At 36.6% G+C, this 24048-nt stretch overlaps 1 protein-coding gene across 2 annotated transcripts; it reads left to right on the top strand.

The window, feature by feature from the left end:
- The first annotated feature begins 660 nt into the window (after positions 1 to 660).
- actr3b (actin related protein 3B) lies at positions 661 to 19894 on the top strand. Of its 2 annotated transcripts, none has more exons than XM_039666630.2 (13): positions 661 to 839; positions 944 to 993; positions 1644 to 1699; positions 2080 to 2204; positions 4338 to 4448; positions 4800 to 4895; positions 8973 to 9080; positions 9244 to 9387; positions 9783 to 9956; positions 10045 to 10137; positions 17719 to 17844; positions 19039 to 19122; positions 19228 to 19894. In XM_039666630.2, exons 2-13 carry the CDS (start codon positions 947 to 949, stop codon positions 19321 to 19323), a joined length of 1260 nt encoding a protein of 419 aa, XP_039522564.1. In that variant the 5' UTR covers positions 661 to 839; positions 944 to 946; the 3' UTR covers positions 19324 to 19894. The 2 variants fall into 2 exon arrangements, with proteins under 2 accessions (XP_039522564.1, XP_039522565.1); XM_039666631.2 differs by having other exon boundaries at positions 661 to 833.
- The last annotated feature ends 4154 nt before the right edge of the window (positions 19895 to 24048 follow it).

A 24048-nucleotide genomic window follows, 5' to 3' on the forward strand; every position in this document is an offset into this window, starting at 1 on the left:
ATAAAGTAATCAAATATACATTTATATACATGTCATACAGCATCACTCAGTGGTGTGTACAAGTATAAATGATTAATAATTGTATCCTAATGTAAAATTAGGACCGACTGCCATCTAGAGTTTACCCTTCAGATCTTTTTTTCTAATGATACGTCACCAGTCAGTTTTATTCAGTTTCAAAGTGCTTTATTTGGCATATGATTTCTAACATACAACAGGCAACACACACAATAAAAGCAGTGCCATGAAAAAAAAATACATTATTAATGTTAATAACATAATAATAATAATAATAATGTGCACAATAAAGGCTCCCTATCCCATAATTCCCCAGTATTCATTGATAAGCTTGATAGTATGACAGTTTATAGGAGATATTTCCGAATTAATTCAATGATCTTGAACCAAATAGGCACAGACCAATTTATAAATCGTCTGCCATTAAAGCTGTAGTAAGTTAGGGGAGTTAAGAAAGTAAACAATCATATTGCGCCACGCGCTCTGCGGTCTGTTTACAGGCGCTTTGCCAGCTCTGGAAATTACGGAGCCTACTATGGCAAAATGTTTAGGTCATGAATATTAATTACGCCATGTTGAGCTCCCAGTAGCGAGCGTTTTATCTGCGTAGTGGCGAGAGCTTGGCTCGTGTTGAATATTAATAATCTAGCCTTTACCATAGTAGGATTGGAAATGTCGCTGTCAGCTGTGTGGGTCATGATGAGGCAGCGCGAGTGGATCCAGCATGTTTCTATTTTCTGCCTTCCCTTTGACTCGGGAAGTAACTGTCGCAGAAAAATAACGGTGCAAGCCATCAAGGAACAATTTACACCGCGGTAAAGGTACAGCTGACAACCCTGTAAAGTAAACGACACATCGTGGCTTTCAATGCAGATTACGTCGTTCTTGTTGTGACATGCGGATGTGTTTGTATGCTTGTATCTAGCTGATGATGGCAGTGCGGCCCCCTCCATGCGTGATTGACTGCGGGACAGGGTGAGTTTGTTTACTACTGTCACACACCGAGAACCTTTAAATACTCCTCCAGTGTCATTTCTCCTGAAAAAAAATCAATTGTAGCCTATACTTTTACAGACTAGGCTATATAAATTTAACTAAATGCTTTGCCATACTTTGCAGCTTATTAACGTTACTCAATGTGTGATAGATAACACATTACATTGATCCCAATGTTTGTTTGTTTTTTTTAAGTAGAAAACATACAAAATTCTAGTCTGTTATTCCTAAACTTCTTTAAAATGCTTCTAGTTGTAATCTGTTATTATTTGGGTCAGGAGGATTAATTCACAAATGAGGGGTTATGTGAGTTGGAGGTTGTATATAAATCAAATCAAATGCAGAAGTATTTCGATAAACATAGCATCTGCATCTGAAAAATAAAGAGACCCTGAGTGTATAGGAAGCAATATTCCTGAAATGGTTCGGTATTATCTGTGTTTTCATATGAAATATGTTGCCATTTCAAGACATTAATCAGGTGCATTATAGCTGTACAATAAACTTCCACAGCTGTTGTCTGAAAAATGGCGAGACTGTGTACTCACTGGAAATACTTATTGAAAAATTCTAAACAAATAGACTGTACAGGTTCATTCATGATGATAATCACTGTTCTTCTTCTCCAGGTACACCAAGATTGGTTATGCAGGAAACACGGAGCCCCAGTTCATCATGCCGTCCTGTGAGCTGCATGCCAGTTGAAGTTGTTAAACGCACAGCAGGACAGATCAGAGAAGACTAATACTGCATGTCCAGCACTCAGATCCAGGATATAATATTTGGATCACGAATTTAATTAAAAACTGCCTTAGGGAACCACTATTTTAAGCAATTATAAAAAATCTAATTTCACCACTGCCGTAACCTCAATATACTGTAGACTCCGTTAACAGAGTCCATGAGTCCATTAACAACTCATATCCTTTCATAACACTTATTGATTGTGTAGCTTTTGTCAAAGGATACTGTCAAATTTTAAATGTGGGTTGAGTTTATTTTATGTGAATGTGCTTTGTGACTTCACAGCGCTACAGTAAGCTGATTGTAGTGTTGTCACTGCAGGTATCGCGATCAGAGAGACGGCGGGTGTTGGAGATCAGGCACAGAGACGTCTCATGAAAGGGGTGGATGACCTCGATTTCTTCATCGGAGACGAAGCCATTGATAAGCCAAACTATGCAACCAAGGTGATTAGCTGTGATGTCTGTTAATTTAGGCCTATAGACATAGTACAATCCACTTTAGGAAGTTGTAATATTTGTTGAGGCTTACGTTAAGATGTGGTCATATTTCAGCAAAAGTTTGAAATAAAAATGATTGTAAATAGCGTTGAGATGAAGCACAGCTTACACAGAAGTCACTTTCAACACATGAAACTTGTCACATAAGACTTCCTTATAGATTCCTATTGAAATTACTGGATTTCCAAAGCAAAAGTAACAGGACGTATGCAAACACAGACGGAAATTAGAATGCTGACATATTACAAACTTCAATCAAAATGTTATGGGTCCATCTTGAGGCCATCTAAATGCTAGTGTAATCCTAAAACAGCCTTTAAATGTACAGTTTATGTACAGGTTTTGAGTATAAAATGAGTTTGGTTGTGACAACTCTCTGAGAGATTGGCATGGTAATGGTAATGGACAATTACTTTTTAAAAGGAAAAAGCTCAATAGCCTATATAATAAGCGATAAAAGACTTCTAGCCTAAAACAAAAACAATTCAAAAACTTTAAATGTTAGGTTATATAAAAATAAAACATTAATACATTTTTTATGATAAACATATTTGAACTTATTTATAGTTATAAATGCGAATATAATTGTTATTATCAATGTTAGCCTACATTTTGGCTAGAAAATGATTTTATCCAAAAAAAAGGAAAAAAGCAATTTGTCAAATGTCAGTCATAATAGCCTATAATAGCCATAATAAAAAATACATAATTCACACAACTATTTTTATTTGTGTAAACTCACAATAACAAGAAAAGTTGTGCTTTTGTAAAATAAAAAGTCGCGCTCTTTTATGATCTCCGTGAACTGGATCGCGTCTCAAAAATAAACTGAGGCAAAATATTGCCTATGTAGGCTAAAGCTTGAAATGTCAACTTTTAAACAAACAAATTCGAATCGAAAAGAAATATAGTCTGATTATGTAATCCATGAATTTCTTATCTAAAGGTGTATCCGCTTTACAGCGGATGGAGGTATGTTTCCAGTCGATTTAGAAAATACTAGTTTTATTAATAAACAATTCAAATGCCTCGTTACTTTTTCAGAAACATTTATTATTAATAGCCTATAAATCATCTATAGCCTTAGAAATATAATGTTTGGCCTCAGAAAACCATTTTGTCCATATTAATTTGTGAATATTTAAAGGTGTATTTAAAATCTGAAAATACATCATATATATATATATATATATATATATATATGAAGAGTTCAGATGCAAAAGCCTCTAAGTGCCATTTTAAATTTTCTTCTAGAATGATCATTTTTATCAAGCTTGTATATTTAAGTTCAGTGATTTCACTTAAATGGCAATGATAATTACCTATTAATTGTTATTTAAGTGAAATTACTGAACTTAAATATACAAGTTTGATAAAAATCATCATTAAAGAAGAAAATTTCAAATGGCATTTAGAGGCTTTTGCATCTGAACTCTTCATATATATATATATATATATATATATATATATATATATATTGTGCAGCATTTGGTGTATAGGCCTACAGTTCAAATTCAAATTTTGGTGTTCAAAATTTTAAAACACCAAAAGTTTTAAAAATACAGTTAATTTTTCAATTATAAGTTGAAAAAGGAAAAACAAATGGATGCAAAAGTACACCGATAAATGGGTAATTTTAAATTTTGTTCATGATTTCAATCAACGTGTTTAAATGAGAAAACAAACCCATCCCAAAAAAATTGGGCTTTTTTTTTATACATTCTCACAGTTTTTGACGAGGTTTTGGGCTGGAAAACCGTGAAAAACCTTGCTGGCATCTGGCAACCCTGCCTTTGAAAATCTCAGTAACAGAGCAGATTGTGAAATACTCAGACTGGCCCGTCTGGCAGCAACAACCATGCCACGCTCAAAATTGCTTAAATCACCTTTCTTTCCCATTCTGACATTCAGTTTGGAGTTCAGGAGAGTGTCTTGACCAGGACCACACCCCTAAATGCATTGAAACAACTGCCATGTGATTGGTTGATTAGATAATTGCGTTAATGCAAAATTGAACAGGTGTTCCTAATAATCCTTTAGGTGTGTGTATAATGCTCCTTTTCTCTGTGTATACATTAGTGGCCCATCAGACACGGTATTGTTGAGGATTGGGACCTCATGGAAAAGTTCATGGAGCAGATCATATTTAAATATCTCCGAGCTGAGCCGGAGGACCACAGCTTCCTGATGGTATGTCGCCTGTACATTCTGTTTGGCACAGTGATTTGTGAAACAGATTCTTCCCATTGAGAAACAGAGGAAGCACATACATATTTGAAGCTACTAAATGAAATATTTATTGTTTGCAAAATGATAAATTATGCTGCTTTGTCTGTACCAGACAGTGTTTTCATTTCGCAAACAGGATGTTTCCAGTGTGTCTATTGCATGTGTGCCTTTGTCTCACTGCTCCACTGGATGATGACAAAACACTTTTTATATGCACTAATATTTTACATTACAAAAGACCACATTTATTTTATTCAACAGGGCTTTTGTGTCTGTTTATCCTGATATTGCAGTGCTGCATTTTCTCCTCAGACAGAACCTCCTCTAAATACCCCAGAGAACCGGGAATACTTAGCTGAGATCATGTTTGAAACGTTCAATGTCCCAGGACTGTATATCGCTGTTCAGGTAGACTTTTATGTTTAAATACTGTGCTTGAAAATTGTGTTTGAAATGACAATAATGTGTCAAATAAAATCTTGTCAATTGATTCGTTTTTAAACCTTGTGCATCAATTAAAAAAAGTTACACATAGGTCCATAGAGGACAAAAATGTCTGTGTCAAAAAAACTGTCATAAAAATTTGAAGCTTGGGAGCTTCAAACCTAAGTTTGGTCTCATTTTGAAGCCTTGCCAACTTGAATGAAAGCCTATTAACAAAGATTGCATCATTTTATAGTTAAATGCCTGGGACTGGGATTCAAATTTGCATGGGTTTTAATGGTTTTCAATGGGGACATTTTTGTTCTCAGTTTGTGTACCTAGTCCAAAATGTATTTATTAAAGGAAATGTGGGTGAATAATACAATTCCAATAGATATACACACCAAAATGCAGTTAAAACAATAACACAGGCACAATATATATCTCATATATATATACTGTATATATATGTAAGATCTGGAAAAGACAAAAATGTCCATAAGGTTGCACAAGGTTTAAATAAAATGTAACCCTCTTGAGCCCCTTTCACACAGAGATTCCGGAAAATACACAGATAATGTGACCCGGGATTGTTTGATTTCGGTTCATTCACACTGCCAGTGATTTACCGGGATCTGTAAGTGCGTTCACACACAACCCGTAAAGATCCCCGAAAGACACATGACGTCAGGGTGAGACGTGTAACGTACGCATCAAAAACATGTACACACGCATACCATTCCACAAAACTGATGAACGATCTCCACGAGCTCCTGGTCTCTGCTTCGTTCCAGTTTGCAGACATTTGTTCGTCCTTTCTTTGTTGATGACGAACACAAACTTTCTTCTAAGAGCAACAGAGTCGCGCGATGGCATGAGCGTCTTCACTATGACACACCCCTTAAGGCATTGGTCCTGGCTTTTGTTCACACAGCGCACGTTCCGGGACTGATTCCGGCAATGTTACTAGGTCCCCAACCCGGCATCGATGCCGGTATCAATCCCCGGTCGTGTTTGCGTTCACACAGAAGGCGTTCTGGCAATTTCCCGGGATCAAAGCGCTGTGTGAAAGGGGCTTTGTTGACATGCGGGTCAATTTAAACTAATTAAACTGCTTTAAACACTGGTTAAACAATTTATTTCTGCAATTTTGTGGCTTTTATTCACGGTTGTGAATGTGCATGCAAAGTTTCAACACATAAATGTGTTATGACAAGGATCAGACTGATCACTCAGACGTTAATGGCGTAGACATACACGCATACACGCGGATAGCTCAAAATGCGTAGAGATAACAGGCCACTTGACTCGAACGTGGCATGTATGTTTACGCAAAAGTCATGTCATGTTGCAAGGATGTACAAATTTTGGTTTCCAATCAACCCTGAAAACAGTGAAGAGTCAGGTAAAAAAAGATAAGACAAAAAAGACCTCCTTGGCCGACGCGGAACAGGCAGAATTCTCAGGAATGGCTCTCTTGGCTCATTCAGAACAGGCAGAGAGGTGGGAGTGGGAGGCAGGGCGGGAATATCCAAGACTCCAAGAAACAGACTCTGTGCAGGAGGGTAAAAGAGGGTAAAAATATATATATATATAGACCATTTCACAAGATGTAAACAACACTGGTCCAGAAGCACTTCCTGTTTCAGTTTGTAACTGTTTTCTTTATTTCACATGTAAAGAAAACATCTTAAAGATGTTTGTTTAACTTTTTGATTCAGTTTTAAATGTTCTGTTGGTTGTATTTTATCCCAGCTTTTATGTAGTGTTAAAAAACTGAAACAGGAAGTGCTTCTGGACCAGTGTTGTTTACATCTTGTGAAATGGTCTATATATATATATATATTAGGGCTGTCAAATGATTAATCACGATTAATCGCATTCAAAATAAAAGTTTGTGTTTACATAATATATGTGGGTGCACTGTGTATAATTATTATATATACAGTATATATATATACGCACACATACATGCATGTATACTTAAGAAAAAAATATTATTTATATATAAAATATTTATATATAATATAAATTATATCTATGTACAGTATACACATGAAAATATTTCTTAAATATATACAAGCATGTGTGTGTATTTATATATATAAAATAATAATACGCAGTGCACCCACATATATTATGCAAACACAAACTTTTATTTTGGATGTGATTAATCACAATTAATCGTTTGACAGCCCTAATATATATATATATATATATATATATATGAAGAGTTCAGATGCAAAAGCCTCTAAATGCCATTTGAAATTTTCTTCTTTAATGATGATTTTATCAAACTTGCATATTTAAGTTCAGTAATTTCACTTAACTAACAATTAATAGGTAATTATCATTGCCATTTAAGTGAAATTACTGAACTTAAATATACAAGCTTGATAAAAATCATCATTAAAGAAGAAAATTTCAAATGGCATTTAGAGGCTTTAGCATCTGAACTCTTCATATATATATATATATACATATTCCACCAATATTCCCTTGGTGATGGACGATGCTGGCTCACGCACATACTGTATCGCCTATATTTATATATATAAAACAGTTCCGCTCGAACGATGTATTAATTAAGTTCCGATTAGATTATGTTGGTAAAAGGCAATTACCTAATGCTAAAAGAAGTTTGCTTTCGACACTCTTTTTGATCTGGATGGTACAGTATGTGGAAAACACTTGAGGTTTGTCACAGTCCCACCACCTAGAATGCAACTGAATACTTTTTCAAGCACTGTACTTGAAAAACTGTGGAAGACTACTTTTAAACAGGAAATGATCGAATATGTATGTCCATATTTGCAGCGGGTCTATTTGCACGGGATTAGTATTACCCGAGTTAATTTTTCCACACGGTAAAAGTCGCTGTAATCTTTACTGACATTTCATGCCTCTAACAAGTGCTTTCGACCTTCTTTTTGATCTGTGGTATGTGGAAATCACTTGAGGTTTGTCACAGTCCCACCGCCTAGAACGCAACTGAATACTTTTTATTACTGAATACGAGTCCACAAACTCCTGGAAGCATTGAGCCCTACCCGGAAAAACACACTGAGGCGTAGTGTTTATCATCATCGTATAGTTTACCAGAGGGAGAAGGTCTAAAAATGTGTCTCTCGAGGGAACAGTTCCTCTGGGATGGGAGAAGAAGACAAACAGCCACTAGATCCATTTGTATAATCTGTTCTTCTGCCAGCAGCGGTTGCAAAAATAAGGGAAAAAAGCTTGATCTATTCACTTAAGTAATGATTTCTTAACAACAAAAACCTCAAAGAAACAACATAATCCAGAGGATTTAGACTAGATAAACTGGAACAGAACAACAGGTAAATCGGACAAGAACAGACAAATGAACTGAACAAAACACAGGGCTTAAATACAACTATTTAATCAACAAAATGAACAACAGGTGCAACTGGTAATCAAATCAATGAACTCCAACACAGGAAACAAAATTAGAACATGTATCCAACTCATCCAAAAACAGAACATAATCGTGACAGGAACACTTGCTATAGTGACGAATGCAGCATTAACTCTCATCTGATTGATATAGACAGTTTGTTTTATACATTCCTCTTGGCAGCATTAATAACTAGTCAACTTTCAACTGAATCATGCACATGTGTCTTAAAAACTTACATAATGTTTTTTTTTTTTTGTATTTAATTCAACTGCTCAGGTAGTGTCAATAGTGTGATCCATTATTTCAGAAATTTGCACTTTGATAGCATACAAATATTTCTGCACATTATCTTTCATTTGATTGTCAGTCTCTACTTTTCCATCACTACTGTTATTTTATACATTTTTTAACGCCAAAATGGGGTTTGCACTGATGCAAGCTATTTTTAAGGCTGGTTCAAAATGTCAATATATTTGTTTGTTTTAGTTTCCATTTTATTACATGTCACTGACCCACAGTCTGCAAAAATCCAAGGTATCCTATACAAGGTACACTTTAGGACCATTCACCTTGGACTAAGTCTTGTATTCTGCCTTGAATATATTGGAAACAGCAACTTATTTATCTATGTGGCCATTTTTCAGGCTGTTTTGGCATTGGCAGCATCATGGACTTCAAAACAGGTTGGAAGACGAACACTAACAGGACTCGTGATTGATAGCGGTGATGGGGTTACTCATGCCATACCAGTGGTAATCAACACAGATATACATACAGTAAAATGCTATGAAAAGTAATATATACGCCCAAAATGCATGAATTTCATTGTAGTAGATCACGTGGCATCTGCAAACAAATCCTGGAGCTTTCCTCAACTATTTAGATGGCTGATTTATTTTTGTTTTTATATCTTAGGCCGAAGGTTATGTGATTGGCAGCTGTATAAAGCACATCCCTATAGCAGGAAGAGACATCACCTACTTTGTTCAGCAGCTGCTAAGAGATAGAGAGATCGGCGTTCCTCCAGAACAGTCACTGGAGACCGCAAAAGCTGTTAAAGTGGGTAACAGCAGGGATGATATTCCTTTCTCTGGCATTCCTCATTCTGATTGGTTAGTCGTGACATTGAGTGGTCAAATATTTCTATATAATGACCAGTAAACTTATCATTCCAATATGACTGTCCAATGTACAGCCAGTGCAGAGGTTCTGAATACCTTGTATGAGTTAATGTTGTTATAATAGCCAGCAGATTGTGCATTATCCTTTACTTAGCCTCATATTTCTCTTTTTTACGTTTTCTATTTTTTAATAATCTGAATCAGAGAGATATGATGTTCTGTAAACCCTTGAAATAAACAAAAAAAAAATCAGTTGTGTCACACTCACTCTATCGTATTTATATGTAATACAATTTTTTCTCTATTCCTGTATTGTTTTGTTTGCTTTTTTAGGAAAGGTATTGCTACATCTGTCCAGACATAGTGAAGGAATTCACAAAATATGACACGGATCCTGGCAAATGGATAAAAAAATACAAGGGAATCAATGCTATCAGCAAAAATGAATTTCTAATAGATGTCGGATATGAGCGTTTTCTGGGACCAGAGATATTTTTTCACCCTGAGGTAGAAATGCCACACTTTCTGAATTATTCAACGTGTATTCTCAGAATGACCTTTGGAAGCTGTAGTAAAATGTCTTTGCACTCTGCAGTTTGCCAACCCAGACTTCTTGCAGCCCATCTCAGATGTAGTGGATGAAGTCATTCAGAACTGCCCTATAGATGTCAGAAGACCACTTTACAAGGTACTTTTTTCACCATGCAATTCCAGGGGTTCTCTTTAAAGCTACACTGTGTAACTCTTTTAGTTTATTCTTAGCTAAAAACACTTAGTTCTTTCAAAAATGTATGTGCTCATTAATGTATATTTACTTCGTTCAAGTAATAAAGTATTCTCGTGAGTGTATAATATGCCATTGAAAATAAATACGGGTAAGGGGTTCTAATGTCGGTCACCATGTTGCCCCGCCATCTTGAAAGTACATTAGCCAAAAAGGGACAGACCCGATAAATCAAGCTTTGCCTTTTTTTTTTTTACGTTTTTAAATTACGTTTGAGTTAACACTCATGGACGAGGTCGAACTGGAAGCCATGTTAATCTTGGACTACATTGGCCACCGTAGGAGTTAAAACGAAATCAGAATTGAGAGGAACAGAAACTAATATTCACTGGATGGTCATATACCTTTTCACCGCTAGATGGGGGTTAAAATCACTTACAGTAGTGTAGCTTTAATGGAACACTCCGACTTTTTGGGACTTTAGCCTATTCACCTTACCCCCCAGAGTTAGATAAGTCCATACATACCTTTTTCATCTCCGTGCGTGCTATAAGTCTGTTTGACGCACCCACCACTAGCCTAGCTTAGCACAAAGACTGGATGTGAATGGTTGCAGCTTTCATACTAATCCAAATGAGTGACAAAATAACGCAAACGTTTTCCTATTTACATGTTGTGGTTTGTATAGTCACAGAGTGTGCAAATATCAAGGCCATATGAGACACAGACATCTTTTGACCGTATACATACTATATTTTCTGAAGGCGAAGCACTGCTACTTGGGCAGATTGATAACAATCACCTGAGACGCACCGTGACGAGGAGCAGAGAGTTCGCTTCGCTCAGCGTTGGAATAAAGAGTCAGCAATTACTAACGTTAGATAGAAAAGCAAAGTTTATCATGGGTGTTTGCTTTATTGTATGAGCTGTGACAATAAACAGGGGAGACCAGGTAATACAGTACCATGTTTCATTGATTTCCAACCAAAAACGCACCCAGATTTATAAATATCACATGAATAAATAATTATTATTACAGGAATCAATATATTTTAAATGCAATTTATTAGCTGAACCAAATGTATTCAACAGTAAATACATTTGCCTATATAATATACAGTATTGCATTACTATAGGATAGAATAAGGGGAAAGTAATAGCACAAATTGTTTTTGCACAATGAACTCACAGCCTATCATACCCTTTTGCACGCTCAAGTTCGTTATTTCCATGGTTATTTCGAATTTAGGCTACTAGGCGCGCCGCGCGCAGGGTGCAAGTTCAACGCGGTAAACGCGCTCGTTTTTTTTTCCCAAGCGCGTCCGCACCGCATCAAGATAAAAAACATATTCATACCCTAATCATATAATAGTGTCACTAACGTTACATTAGCTCTTGCTAATGGCACTGTTACAGTAGGTCATCTAAAAACATAACGGAACACTTACCTCAGCCGCAGGTGATCCACTTGTCCTGTCTGTGCTATCGATGGGATGGCCGTATCCTTCAGCACATTATGGTCCGTGTGGCAAATTCCATTTTTTCAAAATAGTCGTCCTCATTGAAATGTACCGAGCAAACATAATGTCCCTTGATAATCTTAGGTGTGTTTGGATAAATATCCAGAGTAAGTTAGCCATTTCTTCATCCAGTCAGCGTTTTTAGTTGGAATTCTGTGAAACATGGTATTACCTCCCCTGTTTACAGTCGCAGCTATTTACAATAGAGCGAAAACCCATGACTCTAAACTACGCTTTTACTATTTATAAATTGCTGACTCTGTTCCCAAACACTGAGCGAACTCTCCGCTCCTCACCACGGCGTGTCTCCGGTGATGCGGTTATTACGCCGTCAAAGTAGCAGTGCTTCGCCTTCAGAGAATAGTTCCCAGGTTTTATACGGTTAAAAGATGTCTGTGTCTCATTTGACTTTGTTATTTGTACATTATGTGACTATACAAATCACAACATGTAAATAGGAAAACGTTTGCGTTATTTTGTCACTCATTTGGATTAGTATGAAAGCTGCAACCAGTCACATCGAGTCTTTGTGCTAAGCTAGGCTAGCGGTGGGTGCGTCAAACAGACTTATAGCACGCACGGAGATGAAAAAGGTAAGTATGGACTTATCTAACTCTGGGGGGTAAGGTGAATAGGCTAAAGTCCCAAAAAGTCGGAGTGTTCCTTTAATGGAAAATTTGGGCCAGGTTAAAGGGATACTCAACTTTTTTTGGAAATAGGCTCATTTTACAACTCCCCCAGAGCTAAACAGTTGAGTTTTACCGTTTTCCGTTTAGCCGATTTTCTGATATTTAGAAGAATATCAGTAACCAGACAGTTTCTGGTCTCATTGACTTCCATAGTATATATTTTTTTCCTACTATGGAAGTCAATGAGACCAGAAACTGTCTGGTTCCTGATATTCTTCTAAATATCAGAAAATCGGCTGAATGCATTCGAAAACGATAAAACTCAACTGTTTAACTCTGGGGGAGTTGTAAAATGAGCCTATTTCCAAAAAAAGTGAAGTATCCCTTTAAGCCTTAAGCCTCTTAAAGTCCTCGTCCGTACTCCCAACAATTTTGACCGCAAGACTTTTTAAGGGTTAAGATACTCTCTGAATTACTTTTTTCTTTACTAGGCTTTTTCTTTCATTTTAAGAGTAAACCCCCACATTTCTACGAATTTTCTTAGAATTTTGTCACTAGGAGCTACTCTTTGCATTAAGATTCTTTTTGAATACGGGCCCAGGAGTCAAAGTTGACAGAGAGTTTACTAAGACACTCCACATTTCCAAATGTGGTAGAAATGAATAAGAGGATCCAGCCTTGAACTAACTTATACAACTAACTTATACAAAAAATCCAACTGACAGTATCAGCATGTGGAAAATCAGATCACATTTGCATAGGTTCTGTTGACAGTACAGATAATTCTAGCAATGTCCAAACATGGTATTCTTTTCTTTACGCAAATTACATCTATGCATTTCTTTGTGGAACACTAACAAAGACATTTTGAAAAATGTTGTTAACAAACAATTTTGGTCATCATTGATTTCCTATTACCGTAATATACTACAAGAGAAGGGTGCATTTACCCCATTCACATTTACTTGATTATTCAAGATTTTAAGTAGTGTTGATCTTCACTCAGCACTTCCAAAAACTTGTATCCTGATAAATTTGCATTACATTAAAGGAAATTACAACAACATTAAGTAGTTAGTGTTTGAGTGAACATGTGCACAAGTTAACTGGACATTTAGGCCAGCCATTGTCATGGTATATATTTTTTCTCACAATTCTGAGAAAAAGTATGAATTCGCAATTGTGACACAGTGGTTTATAGTGTGCACATCCTAAAAAACTTTAGAGCAGGTGCTTGTCCAAAAAGAATGAAAGGACAGCACACTTCAAAAAGAACAAAACCACTACCTCTTTCAAAACAGAAATGGTAGAAACTTTGTTTTTCTATCAGTAACATAGTTTGAGAGCATTGTGGCAATGTGATGCCCTTTTGTTCTTTCCTACTGTCACAATACTGAGTGTTACAATTTGTTCTGTTCGTTTTTTCTCTGTTTTCCTTACTGTTTAATCAATAAAACAGGTTAATGGGAGCTATCTGTAACAGAAAATCACTTCATTCAAAGAAAATTACAAGTGCTCTTTGTTCAGTCACCCCTTTGACTGCATATTACAGTTTTTATTACGGTTTATAGTTTTCAAAGTGGGATCAGTTCTTTTATTTGTCCAACAGGGGTCAGTGTGTATCCACTGTGTTCACAATTAATCTAAATTGTCTGGAAAAGAGAGAGCTTTAACCGATCCCCGCAAATAGAACTGAACAGCTCTGAAATAACCTCAGTATCCAATTCTATATCTCACAACTCTCAACCTGAATAAATAGTGTCTTAACAAATTCAATTATGCACACTTATAATTAGTGCACATCTACATTACAGTGCACAGAAATTATTCTCATTCATTTGCCCACGAAAGAAGCTTCACTGTGGGCCATATTGAAGGAATTGGATTTTGAATGCAAAGTGCTTTCATGCTTTTTTAGTTTTATTTTCCACCATTTCTTGAGGTGTAAAAAAGCAAAAGCAAACTAATCAACAAAGGCCACTGAGCAGCGATCGGCTCATCTAGGGTTGTCTCTAGAAGTTAAATAAGCCATCTGTGTTAGAGAATGTTTCTTCTTAAATTAACATATTACAATATTGTTTTACTTGTTGTAAAAAGTAACTTTTTACATTTTTGCATTGTTATTTTTTATTATCGCATAATTTTTGCATTATTGCAAGATAACTGAGGCTGTCTCACCTCTATAATGAAAGCTCGGTGTTTGGGATGTAGGCATATTTCATTATCGGAAGTGCTATTTTTTATTGCGAACAAATGTTTATCGCCCCGACATAGCAGTGACATTTAGGTTATGCCACGAAAACTTTGTTCTGACAACTGAAAAGTTTATGGCTACCCAAGCCAGTTCTGTTATTTCCTCTATAAATAATAAGTGATTTTACTTGGAAAAACTGGGAATTATATTCATATATCATCAGCATTTTGAAGTTTTTAAAACAAATATTGGAGTGGGCTGAAGGAATTTACAAAAAAAACTACAGTATGCTTACACACAATAGCAAATCCCATCGTGTTTTCAGACCTTAAATATACCTATTTTTCTCCCAGCATGCAAGGGAGGTTTTCGATTGCATTTTTATTAGGGCTGTGCAAAAATTAATTGCGATTAATCGCATCCAAAATAAAAGTCTGTGTTTACATAATATATTTGTGTGTGCTGTATATAATTATTTAGTATATAGCTATAAATACACACACATGCATGTATATATTTAAGAAAATGTGTTATTCATATATAAAATTTTTATATTTTATATAATATAGATTTTATATATATATATACAGAATTTAAGCGCAAATAATTCTTAAATATATACATGCATGCATAGGTATGTATTTATACAAAATAATTATATACAGCACACACAAATATATTATGTAAACACAGACTTTTATTTTGGATGCGATTAATCGCAATTAATTTTTGCACAGCCCTAATTTTTATGCTTTAGACTCTATATAGAATAAAGTTAATGTGAAACATATTTCGTTTACACATGTTCACCTGATGTAAACAAGTCAAGTCACATTTATTTAAATAGGAAGAAAATTGGATCATCGTCCACCTTAATTAAAGGAGAACTTTAAAGAACACCAACACAGTAACATAACGAGGGTCCATACATACAAAACGAAGCATTGAGAACTTTGTAAGTGTACAGACCGTTTAATAAGAAGATACTTTATAAAGACGGTTCACTTTGTGTATACAGACAGGAGCCATCTTAGAAAATAGTCACGACGAGTCGAATCACGAACGTCGTGCTGAGTAATCTGAACTGTATGAAGTTCAGCGAATCGACTTATCGGATTTCGGACTTAATCGACTCAGGGATCGACTGATCGTGACTGTTTTCCAAGATGGGAAACAAGGGGCTCGTTTCCAAGGGGCTATTTTGAGCCTTGTTAGTGGTTTAAACTAGCGATTTCTTTTTACTTAGTAAATGGAAATTACTTAGAAATTACTTATTTTTATTTTTACTTAGCGATGTCTTCGATTACTAAGTAGAAATTACGTAGTAATTTATTTTTACTTAGCGATTTCTTTTTACTTTACTTAGTACTAGCATTATACGCTAAACAGTTTTTAGAGATACAACTCTTTACATTCGATTATCATGAAAACAAATCTCAGAAAACGGTTGACTAGGTACTGATGTTTTATTAGACCAAAGGTTCATTTTGCACCGGAGTTCTCCTTATAAGGGAGATCAATAATATTGTTGAATATTAAATATATACAACTAAGCAAGCCAAAAGCTAAGGCAACAGTGGCAAGGAATAAAACTCCATCAGTGACAGAATGGAGAACTCAGGCTCAGTCTCCAGTTCTCCTCTGGCCAGCGAGCGAACAGTGAATGATTGTGATTCAGGCGGCATTACATGTCGGAAGTCAGTTTGGATCAGAACATTCAGAATATTTATCCAGTTCCATCTGGTTGGAGTCGGAGTCGTCACGCCGGTATGGAGACGAGCTTGTTGAGGATCAGTGCCGACGACTGTCGTGTCGATGAGGCCTTCACAGGGCTGATGAGGCTGGCACTTCAGGGATGCATTGTGGTCATGTCCAGGCACAGGTCCATCATCTGATCTGGATACGGCCTGGATCCATCTGACTTCAGTAAACCTCGGAATAAACAGAACGACTAACATTAGCGTAGATGTCTGAGATGTAGGACTGAGTCCACGGATTGATTTTGTAGATATATGCCAGTCAAATCTGTGAACTAAATCTCACAAGGCTTTTATCAAATCAGAGGAAATATATTTACAGGCTGTTCTCCACCTGCTCAAATTTCAGAGTCAAGGCGTAATACCACATAAAATCCAGACCATAAATTATGTCCATATTAAAATCCATAAATTATGTCTTCTGTGACTGAAACTAGTATAAAAGTATGCAGGTGTAATTGCAGTGTTAATGTATTTATTCCACCTTTGAGAAGCATTAAATTGTCAAGACACTTAAATGCCACTTCAGAAGTACTTCTGTACCATTTTTGCAGTTTAAATGTGACATTATTTGATTATCCTCTGCAGGGGGGATCAAGTCTTCAGGTAGAGAAATGAATTATGAATAAATGGAATTATGAAAATGTAGTTTTAAGTTCACCAAAGAAAAGAGAAATAAGGGAAATAAAGGTGCCGGTCTCTTCCCAGCTTCTGGTCTGCTTTGTACTGTAGATTGGAAGCTGTTTACCTCAGTGAAAGGGTCCATTACCACAGTCCATCCACTTTTTTAAACTCATCAGTAAAGATGGAGAAAGCCAGTCTTTTATTCTCTAGATAGAGAACTAGCATGTCCTAATCCAAGTAGCAAAATAGCTATCCTCAAGTTGGTTAAGTGAGGATCTCCTGCAGATGTCATAAGCTGACATCAGTCAGCCCATGGTCATTTATTCCCAGCATGCAACTCTGCTGGCCTTTGCTGACAGTGTAACTTTATTGCAGAAGTTTATGTGGAAAAAAGCCATATTTTGGTTTTATTTGTTTATTTATTTTTAATTAAAACACATTCAGTGGACTGTAAGATTTATGTGGACAAAAACTGAATTATTACTTGTTTCCACAGAATTGCATTTCTTAGAATAATTTGCTATTACCAAGGAGGTTCCTTTATTTTCATTTCAGTGATTTAATATCTATAGTGTTGTGGATTTTATTTTGATTAAATTTGTATTTAAATAGGTTTTCTCAGCACAGGCATAGTAGAGCGGTGATGCTTTGTCTATGTCATAATGAGTCCATTCAAACATAAGCAAATTTGTGTATGTTTATTGATTGCTTTGCATTAATTTTTCAATGATTTATATACTTGAGTTATGTGTTTTTTGGGGGGTGTGAACATAATGAAAACACAGACATATCAGAATTGTGTGTGCGTTTGTGTGCATTAGAACATTGTCCTGTCGGGAGGCTCCACCATGTTTCGGGACTTTGGTCGCAGGCTGCAGCGGGACCTGAAGCGCGTGGTGGACGCCAGACTCAGACTGAGTGAGGAGCTCAGTGGCGGCAGAATAAAGGTCTGATCTCATTAATGTTTCTGAATTTCTCACCCCCAAACTCACAATCATGTGTTGTAGTGCGTTTTAGATACTTGCTCTGTTTTAAATCTTTTCCTTTGCTTTTTTTCGCACACAGATGATAACAAAAATGGATCTGCAAAAACTATTAAAAGTGTTGTAGTATGTATGCCAGACCAGTAGTTGGCGATGTCACTTTTTAAAATAACACTACCAGCCTATAGACTGAAGACGTTAAACGCATGCGGATGACATCACTATTTTCACAAATTCATAGATGAAAACAGTATTGTTCTTTTTTAAGTTTGCATTTTCAGGCTTAAACGCATAAAATGTTTTTAGTTGAAAACAGTGTCGTGTACACAGCCCCTTAACTATCCTGCTTTAACAAATTTAGGTTCTGGAAAAAAAAAAAAAAAAAAAAAAAAAAACACGTTAGTTTTTGGTTCCCAAAACGTTCCTAGAACTTTCCCTTAAGGTTAAGGGAACAATCCCGGAACATTCTCCTTACGTAATAAAAATGGAACCTAAAAATAACCTTCATGGAACGTTCCTATAACGTTCTCGTTTGCTTCTCCTAAAAAATAACCTCATGGGACCATTCGGGAACGTTAGGGGAACGCTCTGTGTTTGCTGCCTCAATTAGCCCACAATTATTATTATTATTTGTTTCATTTTTGTAACAGCCCCCCGTGGCAACATTGCCTGGAAAAAAAGGCGTAAAAAATAATCACCATAAAATGAATCATACAGTATATTTTTACATTCCTAAAAGAGCACTCATAAGCATTTCAAAGAATATTATGTTGGATTCCTTGCACTTTCCTTTCAAGTGTTAATTTTGAGTGGAAATATTTTAAATATGTTGAATACATATTATACGATTACATATAGACACACATAAGCTGGTAAAAAAAAAAATAGTTTTAATGCATAAAGTATTTGTCTGGTACCTTTTATTGGATGCTTAATAAACAGAACCTTTATAAATGTTTTTTTTTTAGACCCGTAAGAACATACAAAAAAACAGGTATTTGTACATATAGTCGCATTAGTAACCGTATTAACGTTGCAAGATGTACTGTAATTAACTTCCATAAATTGCAGATCCGTTATTTATTTCCTAACATGTTTTTTAGAGACGTTGTTGAATACATAGTGACATTCTTTGAATACATCTGATTCCATATCCAGCCCAAGCCCATGGAGGTGCAGGTAATATCTCATCACATGCAGCGATACGCCGTGTGGTTTGGGGGATCCATGTTGGCTTCTACGGTAATGCTCGCACAGGATATTTCATTACAGTATATGTCACAGTCTCTTTTTTGAATATATTTATCACTTAACCACTGATCATGTCCCTTTCTTAACATTCAATAGCCCGAGTTCTTCCATGTCTGCCACTCTAAGAAGGACTACGAGGAATATGGACCCAGAATCTGTCGCCACAACCCAGTCTTTGGCATCATGTCCTAGTGCTGGTCTTGCACCCCGCTGTAAGCCTGGATATCAATTCAATCGATTTATCACCTCACGGTACTACACTTTGATTGCCACTCCTCTTTGAAAAGGAATAATTCAGGCTTTGACAAGCTTAGAATAGAAAGAACAAAGCTTTTTGTTTATCAGTGAAAATGTCAAAGCCAGACACAAGGGTATTATGTGGATTGGATCTGGAGACTTGAGGCTTGTGCTTTGATAGCAAGCGCTGAATGTGCAATACCCTAAATGCAGCAAAAGAGAGGAATTGAAGAATTGCACATTGACTGTAGGCTGCGCAGGTGAAGCTATACAGTTGGGTCTGTTTACTTTGCCACTCATATTTCAGTTTCTGTGTTTTGTTTGGATTTTAAAGGAAAAGTTTGAACATTTTTGACAATTCTTTTGTGTTGTTTCAAATCTGTGACTTAGTTTTGTCAATGAAACACAAAAAGATGTTTAGGAGAATGTCCAAACTGCTATTTTTCATATAATGAAAGCATGCAGTGACTAGTGGCGTTTAAGCTCCAATAATAATATTAAATTTGTGAATAAAGACTTCAATTTTGCTCTGTTCTTCTATCAGGGCCCAGTCGTTCAAAAGTTTGATCAGATTTCGGTTAATTGATTGGATCAAATCTTGAGGATTCTAAAATTGGATTCTAAAATTGGATTCTTTTAGAAAGGATTCTAAAATTGGATCACATAATCCAATCTTGGTTTTGATTTGGATCAAACCTTCTGTATGTGTTGCTGAAAACTTTGTAGTAACCCAGCAAACAAATTTAGGTTCTGGGAACGTTAGTTTTTCGTTCCTAGAACTTTCCCTTAAAGGGTAACTAAACCCCTGGTCAGAGCCTGACTCCACCCACTGGCAATATTTGAAAATGCTGAAAAAGTGGGCTGACCCCAGCGGAGATAGAGGGGACGAAATAGATGCTAAAACACTCTATCCTGGTCGTTTTCAATACTCACAATTCCAATTCCTGACTCCCTACAGTGGTTTTGACGACACAAGATGGTTTTTATACTGCCAAGGGCGTAGCTCGCGTGGTGAGCTGAAACCTGCGTACGTCACGAAGTGCGGAACATCCAATAGGAAAATTCAACTGCAGTAGCCACCGTTCAACCTAAAGAGGGCAGCACTAAGACGTTTTTACACCATATATTGTAGAAATAGAACACTTTATAAACAAATGTCAAAAAAGTTACTCGAATCAATGACTGGTATTAATAAAGATCCATTCTTACAGATCATTAACTAAAAAAAGTTGGTTAAGTGTTTAGTTACTCTTTAAGGTTAAGGGAACGTTCCCGGGAACATTCTCCTTACGTTATAAAAATGGAACCTAAAAATAACCTACATGGAACGTTCCTATAACGTTCTTGTTTGGTTCCCCAAAAATAACCTCATGGGACCATTTGGAAACGTTAGGGGAACGTTCTGTGTTTGCTGGGAAGATACTTTTGAAAAAATCTGGATTATCTGGATCTCTGCAGAAGGGTGCATTCAGGATCAGGATCAGAACTTGGTCAAATATTACAATGTTTGTATCTTTGACACATTTTTACTGTAGCTGTAAAATGTATAGCATATTTATAGCTGTCAAAAGGCATTTCATTTTAATTGTGATGATCATTAGAAATGAAGCAGTCAAAATTAGTTTCTAACAACTGCATCCCTCATTGCTTGTATATTTTTTGTTTGTTGTGGATCAGATGAGGGGTCTAATGGTCTGTTCCATTTGTCCTTCGACATGGGAAATTCGCAGGCCCCAGTAGGAACTTTTAACTGAAACGCCCCCTCAAGTAGGATTTGTAACTGGGGAAATCAGGGGAAGCGCAAAAACCCCTGCATGGCTGCTCAGCACATCAACCATAGTGAAACAGTTGAAATATTAGTGAACATAGTGAAATATTGTTTATTAGCACTTCTGTTTGTCTCTGTCTCAATAAACTCAGTGGTCCACACAGTACGATCCAACCTCTGTGGCCATGCCCATGATACTTCAGCAGTATCTGTGCAAAATATTGCTGGTTACGTGTTCCATCTTAGTTTTCTGATCCATTAACGTGGTCAACTTGGTGTGACATGCAGTTTCTCCACTCCGCATCCCAGGTAAATGGAGTGGAGTGTTCAAATGCAAAATTTACGCTGAGTGTTCTACCTGTTGTTTTTTACATAGAAACCTGTTTTGCTTATCCATGATCAGTTAATCCATCTTACTTTTGTGCTGGTTTCTGAAACCAAATTAGGATTGAATCAGCCCGATACAAACTTGATTACCAAATCTAGAGGTGCATTCACACCATGTCGTAATTACCACAATTACATGCTTTCAACTTGTAAAAAGTGTTCACATTCTCATAGAGCTCGTAATTACAGCTTCTAAGATGTTTTGAGGAATTGTTTGAGAGGTCCTCTTTGTGACACGTGACCACTGTACCACCTGACTGCTTCAGATTCATTTAGGCATTGATAGAGCTGGTAATGCTGCGTTCATGTGCTATGGAAAATAGTATATTTTCCACTTGTGAACTGGTATTTACCAGTGTGCGGTTGTATGTATAACCGGATTAAACTAGTTCAGTGGCTTAAACGTGATTGTTTTGAACATAAGCTGAAAACGAAATCACAGTGATCCTGCCAGAGCCCGTCTCTGATCCTGCCAACGACTGTAGTTTCCATCACCTCCCAAAAGACGACGAATCTTCCTGTGTACATTTGTTTAAATTCTTAATGTTCTATAAACTCTATCAGCATGTGTTTGGCTGTTCGCTACTGATGTTACAGCTAAACTCAGGATCAAAGCCTGTGTTGACAGAATACCAAATGTGCCAGTTAATGTATTCCAGTAGCACATTCATTTATAATTTTGAATAAACTCCAAAGCACAATGACTAAGTGTGTATTTTTTATTTTAATTGTTTGTCAGCTCACACAACTGTCTGTCACCATGCCTTGATGAGTATTGATTATTAATAATGTTATTATAATACACTGCGGAGGGTAAAGGGACTTTTATTTCACCCTTTTTAATTTCGTTGAGGTTGTGTTCCCACATCGTTAGCTAGTTTGGATCCCTATAACTTGAATGACTGTCAACTGTTGAATGAACGAGTATCAAGCATGTCAAGTCGCGCTTTGTTTACTTCCAACCAGAAGTCGCGCCCACTTTTGACGCAAGGCCTCATGGGGCGTAGGAAACTTGTGGATATATTTTTACCATTCACGACTCTCCCGGTGCTCTCCGCCATTTTGAAAAGATCAAAGGTTATCTCATCTCGGCAACTCGTCCATCAAAATATTCTACGGGTGCCCTGTGGAAAATACCACATGAGGGGGTGTTCATGTGCATTTTTTTCATGTCGGCTTTTGGTATTTACCATAATTACCATGAACGCAGCATAAGTCCCGCCCATCCGTAAAACTCCAAGTGGACCTCCAGGTTGAAAAAGTGTCAATGTAAGTGAATGAGAGAAAATAATTATTTTTTGGTCCCGTTTGAATTGTGCCATGAATGTGAACATATGTTGTCTGTGAATTTTTTATATAATTTCTCATGTAACGAGTTTGACAGTATATTGCAGTTGTGGAATAGACATAACGAGAAAGACTACACGTCGCATATGTGACGTCATCGCATAACACATTTTCCCTCCACAAATCACGGTGCGATAATCTAAGGAATTAGATCGAGATGCCTGTGTGTTTTGTACCTAAATGTCACCATTCAAAAAAAACAGGCTGTTCTTTCTTCCCGTCTGATGTAAAAACTAGGAATCGCTGGATGAAACGTATCAGGTATGTGAATCTAGCAAAAGTTGACTTATACCCACTACTGAAATATTAGCAGGTTTGCCTAGTAGCACTAGCACAATAAAAAAGGTGCTGCTTGAATGATTATAATTTCATGTTTAGCGGGATCCGTGTGCTAGTGGTGGTGACGTACTGTATATCAAACGCGTCGAAAGCAGCGGAGCGTTGTAGTCCACAAAGTGCTCTCACACAAAGTCTACCCGCTAAATTGTAGCATTCTTTACATGAAAAATTATATAAAAAAATTCACAGACAACATATGTTCACATTCGTTGCAAAATTCAAACGGGATTAGAAAAGAATTATTTTCTCTCATTCACTTGCATTGACGATTTTTCAACCTAGAGGTCCAGCGGGGTTAGCGGAAGGGGCGGGACTTACCAGCTCTAGTGATCCCGTAGAAACGCATTATTCCCAATCCGAGAAAGGGAACATCTCCGAATAGAACGTCTTGTTGCAGTAGCCTACATTGTGATATGTAGTCCCATTTAGAGCACTGGAAATCCATGCTACATTTACGGCATGTCATAATTACCGTTATCTCAAGATGACCGCACGTGACGTTCTATTCAGTGATGTTCATGTCCTCGGATTGGGAATTATGCATTTCTATGGGACCACTATCAATGCCTAAATTAATCTGAAGCAGTCACGTGGTACAGTGGTCACGTGGTACAAGCAGGACCTCTCAAACAATAAATTACCTCAATAAATTAACTGTAATTACGAGCTCTATGAGAATGTGAACGCTTTTTACAAATCGAAAGAATGTACTTGAGGTAATTACAACATGGTGTGAATGCACCTCTAGATTTGGTAATCAAGTTCAATCCTATGTCGCTTTCCAAAACCAGCTCAAAAGTAAGATGGATGAACTGATCCTGGATAGCAAAACAGGGGAT

Source organism: Pimephales promelas, chromosome 22 (genome assembly GCF_988280905.1).
Source record: "Pimephales promelas chromosome 22, fPimPro1.hap1.1, whole genome shotgun sequence".
NCBI classification, from domain to species: domain Eukaryota; kingdom Metazoa; phylum Chordata; class Actinopteri; order Cypriniformes; family Leuciscidae; genus Pimephales; species Pimephales promelas.

Excerpts from the sequence above, each read along its gene's own strand:
- actr3b (XM_039666630.2), top strand. The coding sequence starts at position 947 with ATGATGGCAGTGCGGCCCCCTCCATGCGTGATTGACTGCGGGACAGG. Across the intron at positions 1,700-2,079 it reads CCAGTTCATCATGCCGTCCT|GTATCGCGATCAGAGAGACG; the intron begins GTGAGCTGCATG and ends TTGTCACTGCAG. Across the intron at positions 17,845-19,038 it reads TCAGTGGCGGCAGAATAAAG|CCCAAGCCCATGGAGGTGCA; the intron begins GTCTGATCTCAT and ends TTCCATATCCAG.